The sequence below is a fragment of the Gadus morhua genome, chromosome 3, assembly GCF_902167405.1.
Source record: "Gadus morhua chromosome 3, gadMor3.0, whole genome shotgun sequence".
Classification (NCBI taxonomy): Eukaryota; Metazoa; Chordata; class Actinopteri; order Gadiformes; family Gadidae; genus Gadus; species Gadus morhua.
The window spans coordinates 24004734-24022668 of NC_044050.1; the positions used below are offsets into that span (position 1 = coordinate 24004734).

At 47.8% G+C, this 17935-nt stretch overlaps 1 protein-coding gene across 8 annotated transcripts in view; it reads right to left on the minus strand.

The window, feature by feature from the left end:
• sorcs1 (sortilin-related VPS10 domain containing receptor 1) overlaps positions 1-17935 on the minus strand; it is a 111561-nt gene that overhangs the window by 12940 nt on the left and 80686 nt on the right. For all 8 annotated transcript variants that reach the window (XR_003976234.1, XR_003976233.1, XM_030352503.1 and 5 more), the window contains exons 11-20: positions 17242-17344; positions 15613-15689; positions 14474-14565; positions 13656-13763; positions 10702-10819; positions 9076-9209; positions 6521-6634; positions 4243-4414; positions 2042-2228; positions 27-160 (exon numbers count right to left, since the gene is read on the minus strand). Coding sequence is in view for 6 of the 8 variants with exons in the window: in XM_030352503.1 (XP_030208363.1) it covers positions 27-160; positions 2042-2228; positions 4243-4414; positions 6521-6634; positions 9076-9209; positions 10702-10819; positions 13656-13763; positions 14474-14565; positions 15613-15689; positions 17242-17344 (1239 nt within the window). In the remaining 2 variants the exon portion in view is untranslated. The remainder of the gene's footprint in view (positions 1-26; positions 161-2041; positions 2229-4242; positions 4415-6520; positions 6635-9075; positions 9210-10701; positions 10820-13655; positions 13764-14473; positions 14566-15612; positions 15690-17241; positions 17345-17935) is intronic.

The window sequence follows — 17935 nt, forward strand, 5'->3', positions numbered from 1 at the left end:
GTGTGTGTACAGTGTGTCCGGCCCACCTCACTGCTGTTGCCGATCCACCAGATGTAGGTGACCGTGCCCACCTGGCCCGGCCACAGCACGGCCGTCAGGTTCACCTCCTTGTTCCTCACCGCCACGAACGGGGCCACCAGGTGGATGTAGTCCAGCTGACCTGCTCGGGCACACACACACACACACACACACACACACATATAACGCATCACACACACATACATAGATAGACACACATATACACAGGCATACACCACACAGGCACATACACACAGGCATACATCACATAAACACACATATGCATAGATACACACACACATACACACAGGCATACATCAGACACCGAACACACCCATATCACACATACACGCCCTTCACACACAGACATACACACACACGCACACGCACACACACACACACACACACACATCTCACAAACACACACATCTCACAAACACACATAGACAAAAACATTACAGCAAACACCAATTTGCCCCCCTTCCCCTGCTGCGCACCACTGCATAAAGCCGAGAGGATAGATCGATGGATACGCCAACTTCTCTGGCGGCAATAAGCTTATGTTCTGAGGGGGGAAGGCGTTGTTTGAGTAGGGGAGGAAGGGGCTGGTGTGGAGGGAGGAAGGGGCTGGTGTGGAGGGAGGAAGGGGCTGGTGTGGAGGGAGGAAGGGGCTGGTGTGGAGGGAGGAAGGGGCTGGTGTGGAGGGAGGAAGGGGCTGGTGTGGAGGGAGGAAGGGGCTGGTGTGTGGAGGGAGGAAGGGGCTGGTGTGGAGGAAGGAAGGGTTTGAGCGTGGAGGAAGGAAGGGTTTGAGCGTGGAGGAAGGAAGGGTTTGTGCGTGGAGGGAGGATGGCGTTGTTTGTGGAGGAAGGAAGGCGTTGTTTGTGGGGCCAGCAGGGGAGGGATGAGGAGAGGATCTGGGGGGAGTGAGGAAGGTTCATTTCGTCGTGAACCCCCTCCTGCGGCAGGGCGCCGGCAGCTGCCATCTGTGTGTTATTTCCTATATCGGTGCCCAAGGTGACTCCGTCGCCAGGCGCTCTCCGGCAGGCCTACTGGGGGAAGTGACAGACTGTGACAGAGAGAGGGAGACAGAGAGACAGGAACAGAGATAGGGAGAGAGAGACAGAGACAGAGACAGAGAGAGAGAGAGAGAGAGAGAGAGAGAGAACAAAAGAGAGCGAGGGAGAGAGAGGGGGAGAGGGAGAGGGAGAGAGAGAGAGAGCGCGAGAGAGAGAGAGAGAGAGAGAGAGAGATAGAACGAAAGAGAGAGAGAGATAGAACGAAAGAGAGAGAGAGAGAGCCAGAGAGAGAGAACAAAAGAGAGCGAGGGAGAGAGAAGGGGAGAGGCAGACGGAGAGACAGATAGAGAGACACTGAGAGACAGAGAGGCGAGAGAGAGACAGATTGTGTGCGTGCTTGTGTGTTGAGGGGTCCTCAGCGCTCCCAGATCAATAAGAGCGGGCGCCGTTGCATCCGTCACAACTGAGGAGACCCCAAGCGGTGAGGGGCGACGGGGAGGGTGTGATGGGCGTGGGTGCTGTTGTTTGACGGTGATGTGGGAGAGAGATGTGGCTGCGTTGTGTTTGTGTGTGATTATGTGTCGGATGGTTGGACAGGGGGGGTGTTGGAGCACCTGTGTGGGTGCTGGCCGTGGACACCGAGCTGAGTGACTGGTAAATGGGATTTGTGTTTGGGGTTTTGAGCAGAGGGGGAAAGGTTTTACCGGGAGAGGGAAAGGGATGTTCTGCGTGACACAGCAGCCGCACAAAATGAGAATGTGCCGTCCGTGAACGAGGAGAAGAGAGGCGATCGTGAGATTCTGGTGGATGAATGAAACGGAAGACAGGGAAGGAGTGGGGAGGGGGGGTGGGACGGCGTAGGGGGTCCGGGTTGAAGGAACAACAAAAAAAAAACTTCTGAAAAAAATCAGCGAAAAAAAAAACGAAAAACGCATGAAAACCCAAAACATGGGGGTCAAGAGGGATCGACCGTCGTTTGAGTCCCGTCGCCACGGTTACGGCCTCACATGTGACGTGCAGGTAGAGCACGGCGGCGTCGGAGCCCAGGTGGTTCTGGGCGCTGGCCGCCACGCGGTAGATCCCCACCGCCTTGTACACGTGCCGCACTCCGCCGTCCACGGAGCTCACGTTAGAGTAGGTGAGGGCGTGGCCGTCGCCGAAGTCCAGCGTCACGCTGGTGCTGCTGCCGTCGCCCTGGGAGACAAATACCACGGCAACCATGAGGCGGTGGGGATGAGGTCGGTGAGGATGCTCGTTAGGGGCCCAGCGTTCCTGCCTGCAGCAGGAAAGTTGGACTTCTTCAAAGGACTTTGAAAAAAAGTGCACAGAAAGTGTATTGAACGGAAGACACAAACTCACACACCTTACGGCTAAACTAAGACACAGGGCATTGCTGAGATGAAGGCATTCCACGGCTGATCGTTAAAGCTGTCTTCAGCGGGGACCACTCCCACACATCCTACCAATCAAACATTAGAATCCCAGGGTACCTGCTCTTTTTGACCTATCCTGTTCCAGGTACTTTCCAGGACCTTCTCTATAACCTCTCTGTGCTCACAGAGGTTCATATCTCCCAGTAATAACCGTCATTAGCGGCCGCTCTAATCTCTTTTAAATGAGTCGTATAATAGACAAACTTTTTCTTGATCCGATGACAGCTGTAAGTGACCTCAGTGAAGTGTAGGGGGTATTATAACCCTTGACTTCAAGCAGTCGACTTCAAGAATATCCCAGAGTCCACAAAGTTGTTCCATCAAATCGCCTATTGACCCCAAATAAAAGCTGCCCTGACTCTCAGTGTGGGGGCCCACACCCAGTGCCCCCCTACAGTTCCAGGCCCCAATGCACTCTCCTCATTCGGATATTAATGCCACTGGTTCTCACCGTCCAGAATGTTGCCCCTCCCGAAAGATGACACACAAACACACACAAACACGGGCGCATACAAAAGATGACGTCTCCTTCTATCATTAGTTGAACAGTTTAAGATGTATTGCTATCAGGCAGCACTTTATTTAGAACTCCTACGTGAAAAATTCACAGAAAAACAAACACATTTCAACAGCACATTAGAATATCATAGCATAATTGATGCGATAAAAGAACATCGGTTGCAATTATACCAAAGCCAAACTGTGCATCCGACGACGTCCCCGATCATTTCACGTCCCAGGCATTTCATGGATAAATCACAGTTATTATCCACATAAATGGAAATAACTTGATATCCGTACTAACTACAGGAGCAGGGACTACACTGGGACTTTGGCTGGCCCTATGCCAACCGAAAGCAAAAGACAGATTTCCTTTACTCGCGTAATTTTCTTCATGCTTTGTCATGAAATTTGATTTGCCGTTCCAAGCACTGTTATAATTATTAGCATTTGGTATCCCTACATCTCAAAGTCTGTATCTGCTTTCACTCACCCTGTCTTCCACCATCCCCTTGTCTGCCTCGCCCGTTCTTTCACACCTTTTCTACTAGGCGTACGAACAGACATCACACAATCACCTCCTCTGACCCACAATGTGTTGTCACACGAAAATTGAGCTGCCTACATAATCCGTCTTTGAAAATTCCAAACCTGCCTGGCAACGGACGATCACGTCGATTGATGACGTGGGAAGGTTCATGAACATTCGCGAACATTCGCGCTCATTCATTGAGCGTCACAATACAAAATAACAGATAACACTTATTTTACAAATGACATTTATTAGCGTTGCTAACTTTATATTTCTATTGCATTTAATTGATTAATCGCATTTAGCTAGTAAACTGAGTGTATTAACACAAGCTAGCTAGACTATGATGACACTTTAAACACTTTAAACACTCAGTTTACTAGCTAAATTCAATACAATACAAATATAAAGTAGAAAAAAGTGTTATCTGTATAATGTTTTTTCGTCTTTGGCAACATGAACGCGAATGTTTTTTGAAACCTGCCTGGCAACGGACAATCGCGTCGAACGATGACGTAATGTTTCGAACGCCGATTACGTAGGCGGTAAAATTTCCGCCCCCGGTACAATTTTGGTGTGACAGCGCATTAGCTCAGGGACACCTCGACACTCAGCTAGGAGGAGCCAGGGATCGAACCGGCAACCTCCCGGTTTCCAGTCAACCTGCTCCACCTCCTGAGCTACTGCTGCCCCACCCTCTTCCGGTTCGTGCTCTACTCTGCTCCACCACTGATTGGCTCACCTCCTCCAGAAAGACGAGAAAGGTGACGTTGGCGGCCAGCGTGGCGGTCAGCGTGCCCTCTCTCGTGACCAGGTGCAGGCCGCGGGGCGCCTGGACGGGACAGCGCTGCCGCCTGGACGTGTACTCGGCGATCACCCCCGCCGTGCAGTTATTGGAGACAACCTTCCTGTAGCTGGAGGACACACACACACACACACAGACACACACACACACACACACACACACACACACACACACACACACACACACACACACACACACACACACACACACACACACACAGGTAAGCACAGAAAGGTACACAATACACACACACACACACAGGTAAACTCAGAGAGAGACACAACACACACACACACACACACACACACACACAGGTAGGTGCACACAGATAGGCACAGGCACGGGTACGCAGAGAGGGACACAACACACACACACATAAACACACACAGTCACAAGTACACACAGATAGGGACATACACACACAAGTACACATATATAGGGACACACACACACACACAGGTACAGAGAGGGACACACAAACACACGCACAAACACAGGTACAGAGAGAGACACACAAACACACACCAACACAGAGGAACACACACCCAAAAGGTACAGGTACACACAGAGGGACACACACACACCGCACACAGGTACACACAGAGAGGGACACACCACACACAAACACAGGTACTCATAGAAGGACACACACACACACACACACACACACACACACACACACACACACACACACACACACACACACACACACACACACACACACACACACACACACACAGATGGGGATAGGGAACTGAGTAGAAAATCTGTTCATAAATAACAGGCACCCATTTCACTCCGAGCGCGATTACAGGGCAGGACTGGAGTGCTTCTGGACTTTCATATTACCGGCTGCACCCCGAAAAGAACAGACCGAATGCGAACATGATTTCCTCTCGTGCCTCACTGAACTGGTATTTCTTTAGTTAAGATGCAGGAAGTCGAAAAACAAAAACATCTCAAATCCTGCAGTCATAGCCACACAGGCACACAGATAACTGCTCGTTGAAACCTACAGTCCATAATGCACAGGTCTTACATCAACCTGCAGCTGTCCATTAACTCCATTTAAGACCTCTTCAATCATGTGGTAATGGTAAAAGACATGCACAGCGCGTTTCTAGGTCATTTAAGAATCAACCAAAACAACATAAGGGAAGCTAGTCCCATGCATACATATCAGACCGTCCAGGCTGGGGGGGGGGGGGGGGGGGAACAACAAGCTAAAAACGCGTCAACAATCAGCTTCCCTCCCGGGCGATTGAATACGTCTCTGTGTTGTGACCCTCCCTGATCACGTATTCAAGTGCGTGGAAATGACCCTGATTGAAATTTTGTTTGCGAGCTCCCGCCGAAAGCATGTAGCAAACCTTGTCCTTCACGCCCCGCTGGTTGGCTCGGAGATAATATCACAATCACGCACTTGATCATTCAAGGGGGTTGTGTTGTGTTCCCGGGGCCTGTCCCTGTACTTTCACAAGGCTAACCTCTGTCTCCCCCCCCAAAGTCCCACCCTCCACACGGCTCACCTGAATGTGCAATGTACCTGGCTCGCCGACAATGCAGTTGCACCAGGCAATGCTCCATGGGGATCCATTCTGATCTCTAATCTTATCTCTTTTCTGATCTCTATTCTGATGGTGGGACTGCACCCAGCAGTCCTATCATGGTATGGGGAGTCCTCCCCCCCCCCCCTCCCACCTCCCTCCCCCTCCAAGGTGGAGAGGAAGGGAGGAGAGAGGTCACCCCACCTCAGCCAAGTTCTGTTCTGATCTTATCTAGGACCAGGTAGTCTTACCATGTTATAGCCCTGGGCTGAGGTGACCTCCCAGGCTCCCCCCCCTCCCTCCCCCTCTTTGGGGAAAGGTCACATCAGCCTGGTTCTATTCTGCTCAAATCTCGGACACAGAACCCCTATTTTATAGCACTGAGCTGAGGTAAACTGCCCCACTCCCTCTCCCCCCCCCCCCCCCCCCCCCCCTCCCTCGGGCCGCCCATCCCGTCCCCCTACATACGTCAAACCACCTGTTGATTTGAATCCTTTACATACACTTTTCCTAACAAAGTCCGTGTCCGGGACAGGATGTTTCAGACTCCCATCGTGGCCCATTTTGTGTTTGCTGTTCAGATACAAAGCAAAAAAAAAAGGGGAAAAAGCCCCCATTCATTCCACTGCAAGACTCATTCTTTTGAAAGCCCCCAGGCCTTTACTTACCCAGTGCTTCTAAGGAACGTTGTCCCAGTGGTGCAGCTCCGGGACATGGAGGACGGGTGGAACCAGAAGGCGGGGCTACACTTGCCGTCCGTTCTGCGGTCGTAGCCGTAGTCACTGCAAAGAGCCAGCCAATCAACGAGCCAGCCAATCAACGAGCCAGCCAATCAACGAGCCAGCCAATCAACGAGCCAGCCAATCAACGAGCCAGAACAAAAATCCACCGCCACAGAGCTTTGGGAAAATCAGTTAACGTTTGCAGAGCATAAAATCCCAAAATATGGTGACATAAGTGGGGGAAGGATATACTTACCTGCTGATGCTTAATTAAATATATAATATTGCTACATTTTTCATTTTATTTTGGAGAGCCTTTCGGGCGATTGGTTTTGATAATGCTACGGCTACCGGCAACAGCACTGCGGCGATTTGTAGGATGTCTATAACAACCCCATTATTTGTCATATTAAATTATCCCGGGTCAAATGAGCGCTGTCGAACACATTGGGCCAATTAATGCAACCCGCAAACGGACGTTAGGACCAGAAAACCGTTAATGAAACTCATTAGCCTCGGTGATGAATGAGTTTTGACAAAACCACGAGAGCAACATTAGAAGAACAATGAAACCACAACGTTAATGAATGAGTAACGGTTGGGTAATGTGCAGTGTTTCTGTGTTCACGTGCAGTGTGTCTTCAGTAGTGTGTATGCAACAGTGTGTCTGTAGTGTGTCTGTAGTAGTGTGTCTGTGGTAGTGGGTCTGTGGTAGTGTGTCTGTGGTAGTTCGTCTGTAGCAGTACGTCTGTTGTTGTGTGTCTGTTGTTGTGTGGCTGTGGTAGATGGGGCTGGCCTGAGTATTCCTTGGGTTTCCAAACAAATATCTGAATATTCAGCGGAGAAAAACAAAAGGAAAATATTGTGGTGGTTATCTTTCACTGCCCGTAAACGTAGCGGGCGGAGACCAATGCTCCAGGATCGGGTTTTTATCTTGTGATTGTTTTCCCTCCAGTTTCATTTTTAAGTGGCTGAATTGGTAAAACAAAATAGCAAAACAACAACATCCCGTCCGTGGCCTTCGGATCCCCTCATCAGCGCGAGTCCGACGCTAAAGTTTCCGAATGCAAATGGTTTTCCAAAGTTTGAGAGTAAGCCTGACATTACTTCCAATTATCAGGTAACAAATGGGTTGAGCATTGTGCAAAGTTTTGAGGACATTTCACAGCAGGAAGAGGGCTGTTTAACCGGTGGTAAATCAAACAGGCGTTATTGTGCGGGACAGATCGTCATTCAAGGAAAAACATTTCTACCTGTTCTATTCAAGTTGACTGAATAAACAACAAGTTATTGTTTGTAGGTAGAGCTTTTTGGTGTCTACTGTACTCGTATTTACATTGAAATAGGAGCTACTGTTTATATGTCATCATTAAAACCCTACTGAAACCATTAAGGCCCGATGGCCTGAAAGCCTTAAACCCCCCCGTTTAAGGTTCCCGCAATATTCAAATAATCAGAGTCAGAATATCGAACGATAAAACTAGCAAATGATAAACGGTTGTGTGTGTGTGTGTGGTAGTGTGTCAACGGTAGTGTGTGCGTGTTTGTGTGCGTGTGTGTGTGTAAGTTTGTCTGCACTAGTGTGTGTGTCTGTGTGTCGTAGTGTGTCAGCGCTAGTGAGTGTATGTGTGTGGATGTTTGTCAGCGTCATTGTGTGCGTCTTTGTGTGTTAGTGTGCGTGTGCGGTAGTTTGTGTGTCTATGTGGTACTGCGTTAGCAGTAGTGAGTCTCAATGTGTGGTAGTATGTCAGTGGTAGTGTGTGCGTCTGTGTGTATTACTGTGTGTGTGTGTGGTAGTGTGTGTGTGGGGTAGTGTCAGCGGTTGTGTGCGCGCTAGTGTGGGAGTGATTGTGTGTGCGCTAGCGTCTGTGTGTGTGGTAGTGTGTGTGTCTGAGGGTGGAAGTGTGTTAGAGGTATTGAGTGTATGTGGTAGCATGTCAGTGATAGTGTGTGCGTCTGTACACACAGACAGATCGCAATGGAGTCGAGGGGAGTACTGGAACAGTTTCCACTTAGCATCCCAGACAATCTGACAGCCCGTCCACCGGTCTAACTCAGAGAGCTGTGTCCATGACGGTGATCTTCTGTGTTTTCTGCTCAGTAGTTCGTCTCCCATACTACTTTCGACTAGAAGGAGGACCCATCAAGGACCCACAAAGTATCGAGGGAAGTCAAATATTGTGCATCCACAACTTAAAATACTTCCAATAGCTTGAGTGTATTTTCTCAACGACCTTTCAAGCGGCTGATACAATAGATTAATGGAGCGCTAGGCTGCATAAACATAACCGCTCCACGGCAGATATCAAAACCCTAACCTGAGGATAAATTAGGGGACTAACACGGCAGCGATTGATGAATGTGGTCGTTTCCCCATCTTGGTCGATTTATGTTCCATCCCACTGATTCATTATGGTATTTAAACCTGTCACCTAGCCAGGCGAGTCAACTGCTTAGGCAGAGAAACACCCTCCCCCCCACCCCCTACCCCAGACACTCACCACTCAAAGTCTGCCTCGGTGCAGTCGCAGGGCGCCGACGTCATGGTGACCGAGTACCGCTTCCCCATGACACACCTGGCCGTGGGCTTCAGCTTCCTGTAGATCCTCTTCACACCCATGAGGCACGGCTCCCCCTTGTGGCCAGATCGGAGAGTATCAATTTAATAAAGAATAAATAAATAAATAGATAAATAAATGAGAAAAAACAAAACAAAGTAGCGCTGATGCATTTGCAGAGTGAGAGAGAAAGGGAGGAGAGGTTTGTTCACTGCGACTTTATTCAGAGTCATTTGTTTTCGAAATGGGCTGCGCAAAAAAACAACAATATATCCCAACGATTTGCTGAGCTCCTTGAAATGTGTGTGCTGCTTGAGTACGCCTGGGCCTGAGCTGAGATTGTCCTCGATGCGGTACATAGGTTTGAGCTTACCAACAAAAAACTCTTATTAAGCTAACACCAATCCATTACTGTGGGCAAACAAAAAAAAGGACGAATAATATATATATATATATATATATATATATATATATATATATATATATGTAAACATATATATATATAAACAGAAGGGGAAAAATAAGATTAGATCGAACAAACATGCGCTTTTGAAGTGGCAATTCTGGAATGCAAGCATTTCAGAAAAACTGCTTTTGCTTCATGGCATAAATAGTGTTCCGGGAAGACAATTCTGCAGCTGTACAATAGGTGTCACAAGTGAGATATTTCAGAAACGCTGGCAGCTGTTCTCACAGCAATCGCAGTCCTTTAAGGCCTTGCTACGTGAATGCTAGCCTAGCGTGATTTCCCCCCCTGCTGTGAACTCCCTGCCAGACGCATGTGTTTGACTTTAAGTAATTGAAGGCGAGGGGACTAAGTGGACGCGACCAGGTGGATGTATTTCCGTTTACCTTCAGTGCATGCACACAGTGGAGCCCGACTTCCATCATCCTCGGGAATCAACAGCGGATATTTGTGGGTGTGTTGGAAAAATCATCCATTTTACTACCCGCAGTGCATTACCACGCTCAAGGCAGTGGGGTGGAGTGGGGTTGGGTGTGTGAGTTCAGAGGAAGATATCTAAATGTTTTCCTAGCAAGTGAAGTCCTGGCTCCTGATCAAGCCAACCTTTCTGTGGTCCAAACTTTAAGGAGACGGCACTTATGAAGGAGACAGGCCCCCCCAGCATTTCCGGGACACACTTTGGACTATAAAAATGGTGTGCGAAAAAAGCTGACAGCTTTTATTTAGAATAATAGATCATTAATTCAATTTTATCACTTCAAGGGCTTTTTGGATATACAGCTGCATGGAAGTGAAAATATATGAAATAAATAAAGAATACAAATCGGGGCCGCAGGCGAAAGACTTGAAACCAGTCTTGAAATACAAATTATAAAATCTTACCCAAAACAGATTCATGCCTACAACGTGACAAAGACGTGATCAGAGATCGGGGGGGAAAAACAAAAAAAATAACGCTGTTGTTGTGGATGAAATAAATAAAAAACGTTACACAAAGTGCCGATATTTATGCAAATCTCGTCCCATCAATTTCATCCACGTGAACAGAAGCTATACGGGGGCTGCGGGTTGATCTGCGGGGTCCCGAGGCGCTGTGTACCCACCTGGTCATGGAGGTGCCAGGTCTGGTAGTCTGCCTCCGTGCACCTCCTGTTGAAGATGGACCTGAAGTCGATCTTCACCAGCTGCCACTCGGAGCGGTGGCTGACATGGCCGAAGATCCTGGAGAACAGACCAGCGACACAAACACAGGGTTTGTCGCGTTACGCTAACGTGGAATTTAGAATATGTAATGCTAACGTAGAATATCGAATAAGTAATACTAATGCAGGATATGGAATATATAATGCAAATGTAGAATATACAATACTTTAGACTAATGTAGAATACAGAATATGTTATACTAATGTAGAATATAGAATTTGTTATACTGAAGTGGGCATAGAATACGTCATACTAATGGAGAATATAGAATTGGCTATGCTATCGTAGAATATAGAATACCATATACTAATGTAGAATATAGAATATGGAATACTACCGTAGAATATATAGAACATGTTACATTAATGTAGAACATAGAATAAGTCATACTAGCGTGAAACCCAATGAGACAGAGATATAGAGAGAGTCAGAGAGAGAGAGAGAGAGAGAGAGAGAGAGAGAGAGAGAGAGAGAGAGAGAGAGAGAGAGAGAGCGCTTTGTGAGTGAGGCGAAATTCGGTGGGCAATCATTAGGGCTCATTTGTCTGGCTGTATAGAACATCCTACATGGATGGATACAATACATAAAACAACAGCGCTGGCTCGGTATTGCAATGCTCCACGACCCCACAGCAGATTGCATATGCCGGGAAAACACCCTACTAAAGAGGAACCAGCAGCCAAGGTTACGAGACTAACCAGATAAATATCCATCTCCGGGCTAAATTGAGTGGGTGTCGCTTTTCTGCACAAGCAACCCCCCCTCCCCGCCTCCACCCCTACCCTCTTTGCCATTCATACTGCAGCGTATTTATCACTATCAATCTGTCAATTAGCTGGGGAGGCACTAGCCCATGACAGGCACTTACAGTAAAAATAAATAAATAAATAAAGTCGAAACTGATGAGGAAAACAGTGCATGATGGCCTACTGGGACGAGATGCCAGATCTGATGGGACAAGAGAGAGAGGCGGCACAAACTTTTCCGGCAGTGAGTCAGGAAGTTAGTGAGGAAAAACAACAACAAATACAACAACAACAACCTGTGTTAAGGTTCCAGCACCGGCCTGTCCGCTCTCCCCTCGATCTGCGTGTCTTCAGAGGGACGCACACATCAAATCACCATTTCTCTTCTGCTTTGCGTCTCCGTTCTCCTCTCTCTCTCCCTTACTACCTATACCTCTCTCTCCCCATCACTCCTTCAGCTGCGCCCCCATCTCCCCCCAGCCCCCTTGTGGTGCCAGCAACAAAGCCAGAGTGGCAGTCAGTCACTCTCTGTCAGGTGCCATGAAACATAGATGTGATGTCTGAGAAACTCGCTCTCGGTCTCTCTTTCTGTCTTTTGCTCTCTCTCACCATCTCTCTCTCTGCCCCTCTCACCATCTCTCTCTTGGCCTCTCTCGCCGTCTCTCTCTCTCTCCTCTGTCTCTCGCTAACTCTCTCTCTTTATGTCTCTCTCCGTCTCTCCCTCTCTCCGTCTGTTGCTTTATCTCTCTCTCCCTACCTCTATCTGGTCTCTTGTCTGTCTCTCTCTACCTCTCTCTCTGTCTGTTTCTCCATCTATCTCTCGCTCTAGCTCCGTCTACCTCTTTCTCTGTCTCTTCCTATCTCTCTCTCTCTCTCTCTCTCTCTCTCTCTCTCTCTCTCTCTCTCTCTCTCTCTCTCTCTCTCTCTCTCTCTCTCTCTCTCTCTCTCTCTCTCTCTCTCTCTCTCTCTCTCTCTCTCTCTCTCTCTCTCTGTCTCTTGATCTCTCTGTCTGTCGCTTTATCTATCTCTATACCTCTTTCTGGCCTGTCCGTGTAAGTCCCCTCTATTTCTCTCTTTCTCTCTCTCTCTCTCTCCCCCCCTCACTCTCTCCCCCTCCCCTCCCCTCTCTCTCCCCCTCCCCTCCCCTCTCTCCCTGCAGTGCTGTAATGGGACTGGGCTGTGTCATGCCGTGCCGTATGAGGCAGGCATGTGGAGCGCCAGCTAGCTCGCTGACATTTAAATGCAGCATACAGAGAAAAAAGAACATGAGGGGAAACTTTATGAATCGTGTGTCTTACCTCAAGACAAAGATAGACAGATGCACATACACACACGTGCACACATAGTGTCTGTGCACGTGTGTGTGTGCATGTGTGTGTACGTGCATGTGTCTATAGTGGGACACAAGAGGGAAATAGCTGTGTGTGTGTGTGTGTGTTACACAAACACACACACACTCAGCTATTTTTCTCTTGCCACAAAGTACGGGGAAACTTTTTCCCGAGTGCAACTCTTTAACTTGAGTCTGACTTAAGACTTCCTCTGTGCGTTCTGTTTTTTGATAAAACGTATTTTGATCATGGCTCTCGCTGTTCCTGCAAGTAGACGGTTGTGCTGTCGCTGGCTGCCGCCGCATTGATCTTCCGCGATCCTAATCTGCAGACGGTTTTGATGTCGGGCAGACCTTGAGAGATCTCTCTTTTATTCATGAACAAAAAGTACGCGGCAGTAATAAGTGATGTGTCTAGCAAAGCCATTCACACGCAAACATGCAATTTATGCATATGGAACTGGGAGCGCACACACACACGCACACTCATGCACCACCCACACACACACACAATTAAGCACACCACCCACTCACACACACACACACCCTAAAAGACAAAAAACACATTCCCACAAACACACACTCATTCACAACACACATACATCCTTCAAAGACACAAACACAATCGCACACACACACACTCATGCATTACACACTCACATACTTATTCACCATTCACGTCATGCCATTCATGAATAATTTGCATGACTTCATGTCAACTCCGACTTTTGAACCAGTGTAATAACATGATCCGTGCTGGGGTCCTTCCACCACTCACGTCATGATCAAAGTCTCCTCGCCGGGCTCCCCCAGCACGCCGTCCACGAACAGAGGAGAGCTGGTAAAGCTGTACTTGTTCCACTGGCGACCTTCGTCAAAGCTCAACCTGGGGAGAGAGAGCATGAGAGTAGACAGAGAGAGAGAGAGAGAGAGACGGGGGGGGGGGGGGGGGGGAGAGAGACGGAGAGGGAGAGAGAGACGGGGAGAGAGGGAGAGAGAGAAAGAGAGAGACAGAGAGAGAGAGACAGAGAGAGAGAGAGAGAGAGAGAGAGAGAGAGAGAGAGAGAGAGAGAGAGAGAGAGAGAGAGAGAGAGAGAGAGAGATGTGGGGAGAGAGATACCGAGAGAGAGACCGAGAGAGAGAGGGGGAGAGAGATAGAGGGGGAGAGAGAGCAGGAGAGAGACAGAGAGAGAGAGAGCGAGAGAAAGCGAGAGAGAGTGGAGGCGAAGGTTACGACAGTGTCGAGGGACCGTGGCTAATCTCCCCACTGTCTGCGCAATGCAAACGACCCTGGGAGTCTGAGAGTTGTCTAACAAGCTCTGATTTTCAACCGTGTCGCTCGCACTGAACGCTGTAAAGAGCCATGTCGGAATAAATAGGAACACAAGGAATACAAAAGACAATAGAACATCCTTGGATACTTTGTAGAAATATCGAACGCATGAAGTCGAACTATATGGAGAACGGTGTATGTGTTCTCAGAAACACAATGACGGACGCTTTTGAGGCAGTCGTCTTTGTCTCGGGGTCAAAAACTCTAAGCTTTTCACGATGCGCCACACTGCGCTCCATGGCGTGTAGGTCATGGCGTCTCACCACAGGTGCCGGATGGGCAGCGGAGTGTGTCTGATTGCCACCAAGGCTCCTCCTTGGTCCAGGTACAGAACGGCATACTCTTCATCAAAGATCTGCAGGGAGGACAAAGAGAGGCCTGGTCACGCTGCGACTGGAGACAATCCATGATCCCGGGGGAGGTAGAGGGTTTTGCTTTTGTTCAGGTCGAGATCGGGTCAATGGGAGGACCTCTTTGCACGGCGCTATGTATTTGGAGAGCAAGCTTTAACGCACACATTGAGAAATACTGACATGTGCTTGAATGCAAATTAAACCAGGTCCCTACTAAAACCATCAGACAATTGCGCACGTGCATACACACACACACACACACACACACACACACACTCATGCTGAACCCACACACACACACACACACACACACTTAAGCACACCACACACACACACATACAAACACACCGTCAAATACAAACACACAGACGCTCGCAAAAACACTTATAATGGCAAAATACTGCTTGACTGGGATGTATTTTTTGAATAATGCATTCACATCATTGTGTCTGGAAGAATAGAGAAATAAAAACAAGGGTGTCCAGGAAGTAAAGTGAATTATCCTTCAGAGCTCATTTGAATATCTACCAGACAGAGGCTAAGTGTAAAAGGGCAGGATGAAAGCAGCTCAGTGATTAGGAGCGAAGAACAAAAAAGGTGAAATTATCATCAGCAGGGAGCAGGGGAGCAAGGAAAATAAAACACGGAAAACAAAGTAACGGTGGCTGCGTCCGGGCAGAAAACACATTAGCAAGCTAATGACATTACACACAGTGTGTCCAGCACTTTTCTAACCTGTGGATAGCTCTATCACTTTTCTCTGCACTGTTATTAACAGAAAAATTGCAATTGTTTTGGTGTTCTTAGGTTCCATAAAACAAACCACAGGGTAAAAATATATTGTAAATGGGATTTATTTTGGGCTGTAGCCAAGATGAAGTTGCGTGATTGTGTGGTTACAGCTCAAAAGCCTTAGTATAATAACACAACAAACACACACATTTTAATGGTCAACTAATGTACCCTTGTTGTCAAGTGTTAAGGGTACATATGTGTGCACGTCTGTGGTGTTGTGAGTCTGAAACAGGAAGAGAGGAACAAAAGCTCACCTGTCTCCATGTGTTGCCCGCATCAGATGTAATGAACACGCTCACATTGCCATTGGTCAGCTCAGAGCCGATGGAGCCTGGATGAAGGGGGGGGGGGGTTGATCATTATATGGATGCAGGTAGGAGATACACACGCTCTTCAAGAAAGAGCCAGAAAGCTTCAGGACTTGGCACACATTGGATTTCTGCCATTAAATTTGTTTTTGTTTAAACTGAGTATTGCTGAGTCCACCTGCAATCCATTCTATAACACAAGAATACTTCACTCTCTGGCACATTCTAGCAATGGCTCCGAATGGTCTAATACCTCAGAGTGTGTTGTGAATGAAAACTTTAAAGGGCCCAAAGAGCTACAGCTACAGTTTTCTGTAAATGTACGAGTGAATTCATTTTCAGCATTGAAGTGAAAAAACACATTTTCAAATGCAAAAAAGCACTAAGAGCTTTTGTGTGTAGTATTTCAGTGTCAAGAATTGTTAAAGACTCAAACATGTCTGGTCTCTTGACACTCTAAAGCTAAAAAAAAAAATCTGTCAATATATAAATAAAACTGAGAAAAGAAGTACAGAATATGCTAGCTTAGCCATCTTAGCTTGGCGTCCTACCCACCTCCATGTATACGTGCTAGTGACAATAGGAGCGCAAAGACAATAAAACATTGAAGTGAGGTGAGAGGCTACCTGAGGGGCTAGCAAAGCCATATTTCTCCATCCAGTTTTTTCCCCCTCACATTCTTCATTATTTACAGACTTTTCCCTGCATCTCTCTCACCCTTAGGACCACCCGCCGGCTCGCACAATGATTGTGGTTTAAGTACCCTGGGCTAGGTCCCTGCAATGTGACTTGGCTTTGCTGAAATGTTAAATGACTCATATAAGTTGGCAGCTGCCTGTGGAAAGCGTGCGCCGACAAAGCCACTGGAGATACACAATGCCACAAACAAAAAACTCAACAAAAACAGGAAAAAAAGATGAAGCGAGCAACCCCAAACTGCCACATCGTCCTTTGTTTTATTTTGGTGACGCAGAACAGAGTTGTCTTAGGTCCCCCAGTGCACTGGGATGACCGAGCCAAGATTGGGTTTGTGACATTGCAATCGAAGGGGGCACTAGGGTGGATGTTGTTGTGTCCTCTTTTGGATAACATGATGTTGCATTGTGCTGCACAAAGCAAGGAAAATAACAAGGCAAGAGCCACGATTTATAGTCCTGGAATTTATAGAAACTTAACGCATGCTGCTCTTTTACGTTCATACCGATGATTGCAACTCGTAAAGACACTTTTCTATCCTTCTTCAATCACCTGATAGGTCAAACAGTCTGCCTGACGCCTTGTTCACACTACATGCATGCGTTGACGGATGGGGGCTTTTTGACGTATCCATGTGTTTTCCCGGGATGTATTACAAAGGCGATTTCATTGGACACTTGTACTTGTGTATATAGGATAACGCAATCTGATTGGGCGATGGATCCGTCGCTGCCTGAAAAGTTGAACATTTCTCAACTTTTGACGCGGGCCAACGAGCCGAAAGGACGGACGGACCCCCAATGCATTTCGCGGGCGCCCAATGCAAAGTCAATGAGATCCGTCGACGGACGGTGGTAGTGTGAATGCACCCTCACTCACCCGAAGCCACAATGATTCCCGGAGCCGAGTCCTTGCTGGCGATGTTCCCTGACGTGTAGGGGTTGCCCGAGACCTGCAGGTGGAGGTGCAGCGAGCAGTACGGCTGTGGAGTTGAGGGTTAGACGCAGCGCATACGTCAGAAAAGGATGGGAAACAAACGTCACCATTGGCAAGACATATTCAGGAAGAAATTGTTCCGTTGAAGAACGACACACGAACAGACTCACAACACTCGCATACTAAATCAATTCAGAGTAAGAGGGTTACGGCAACAATATGAATGACCTGGCCACCCCGCCCATGATAAGTTTCATTTTTTTCTTTTTCAAAAATCTCCCCAATGGTCCCACCATTAATTTTGATTGGGGTAACCTTTACAGACACAATTCTCATTACAAATCCGGCAAAATGCCAGTAGTGCGAGCCGCTGCTTGACGGGCTGTTTAGAGGTTTATTAAAGCTCTGACATTTTCTGACAAATGACTGTATAATATGGCAGGATAGCCAGGCACGGCGCAGAATCGCTAATTGGTTTATCAAAAACCGGGTGATTATTTCGGTCTTCAAAAGAAAAGTATCGAAAGGAGCAGACAAGGTGTACGGGGGCCTTGTTGTCACCACTTCGAGACGTCCCTGCGCGGAGACAGCTACAACTGAGCACCGAGTTGTCAGATCATTACCGCTTTATTCCATC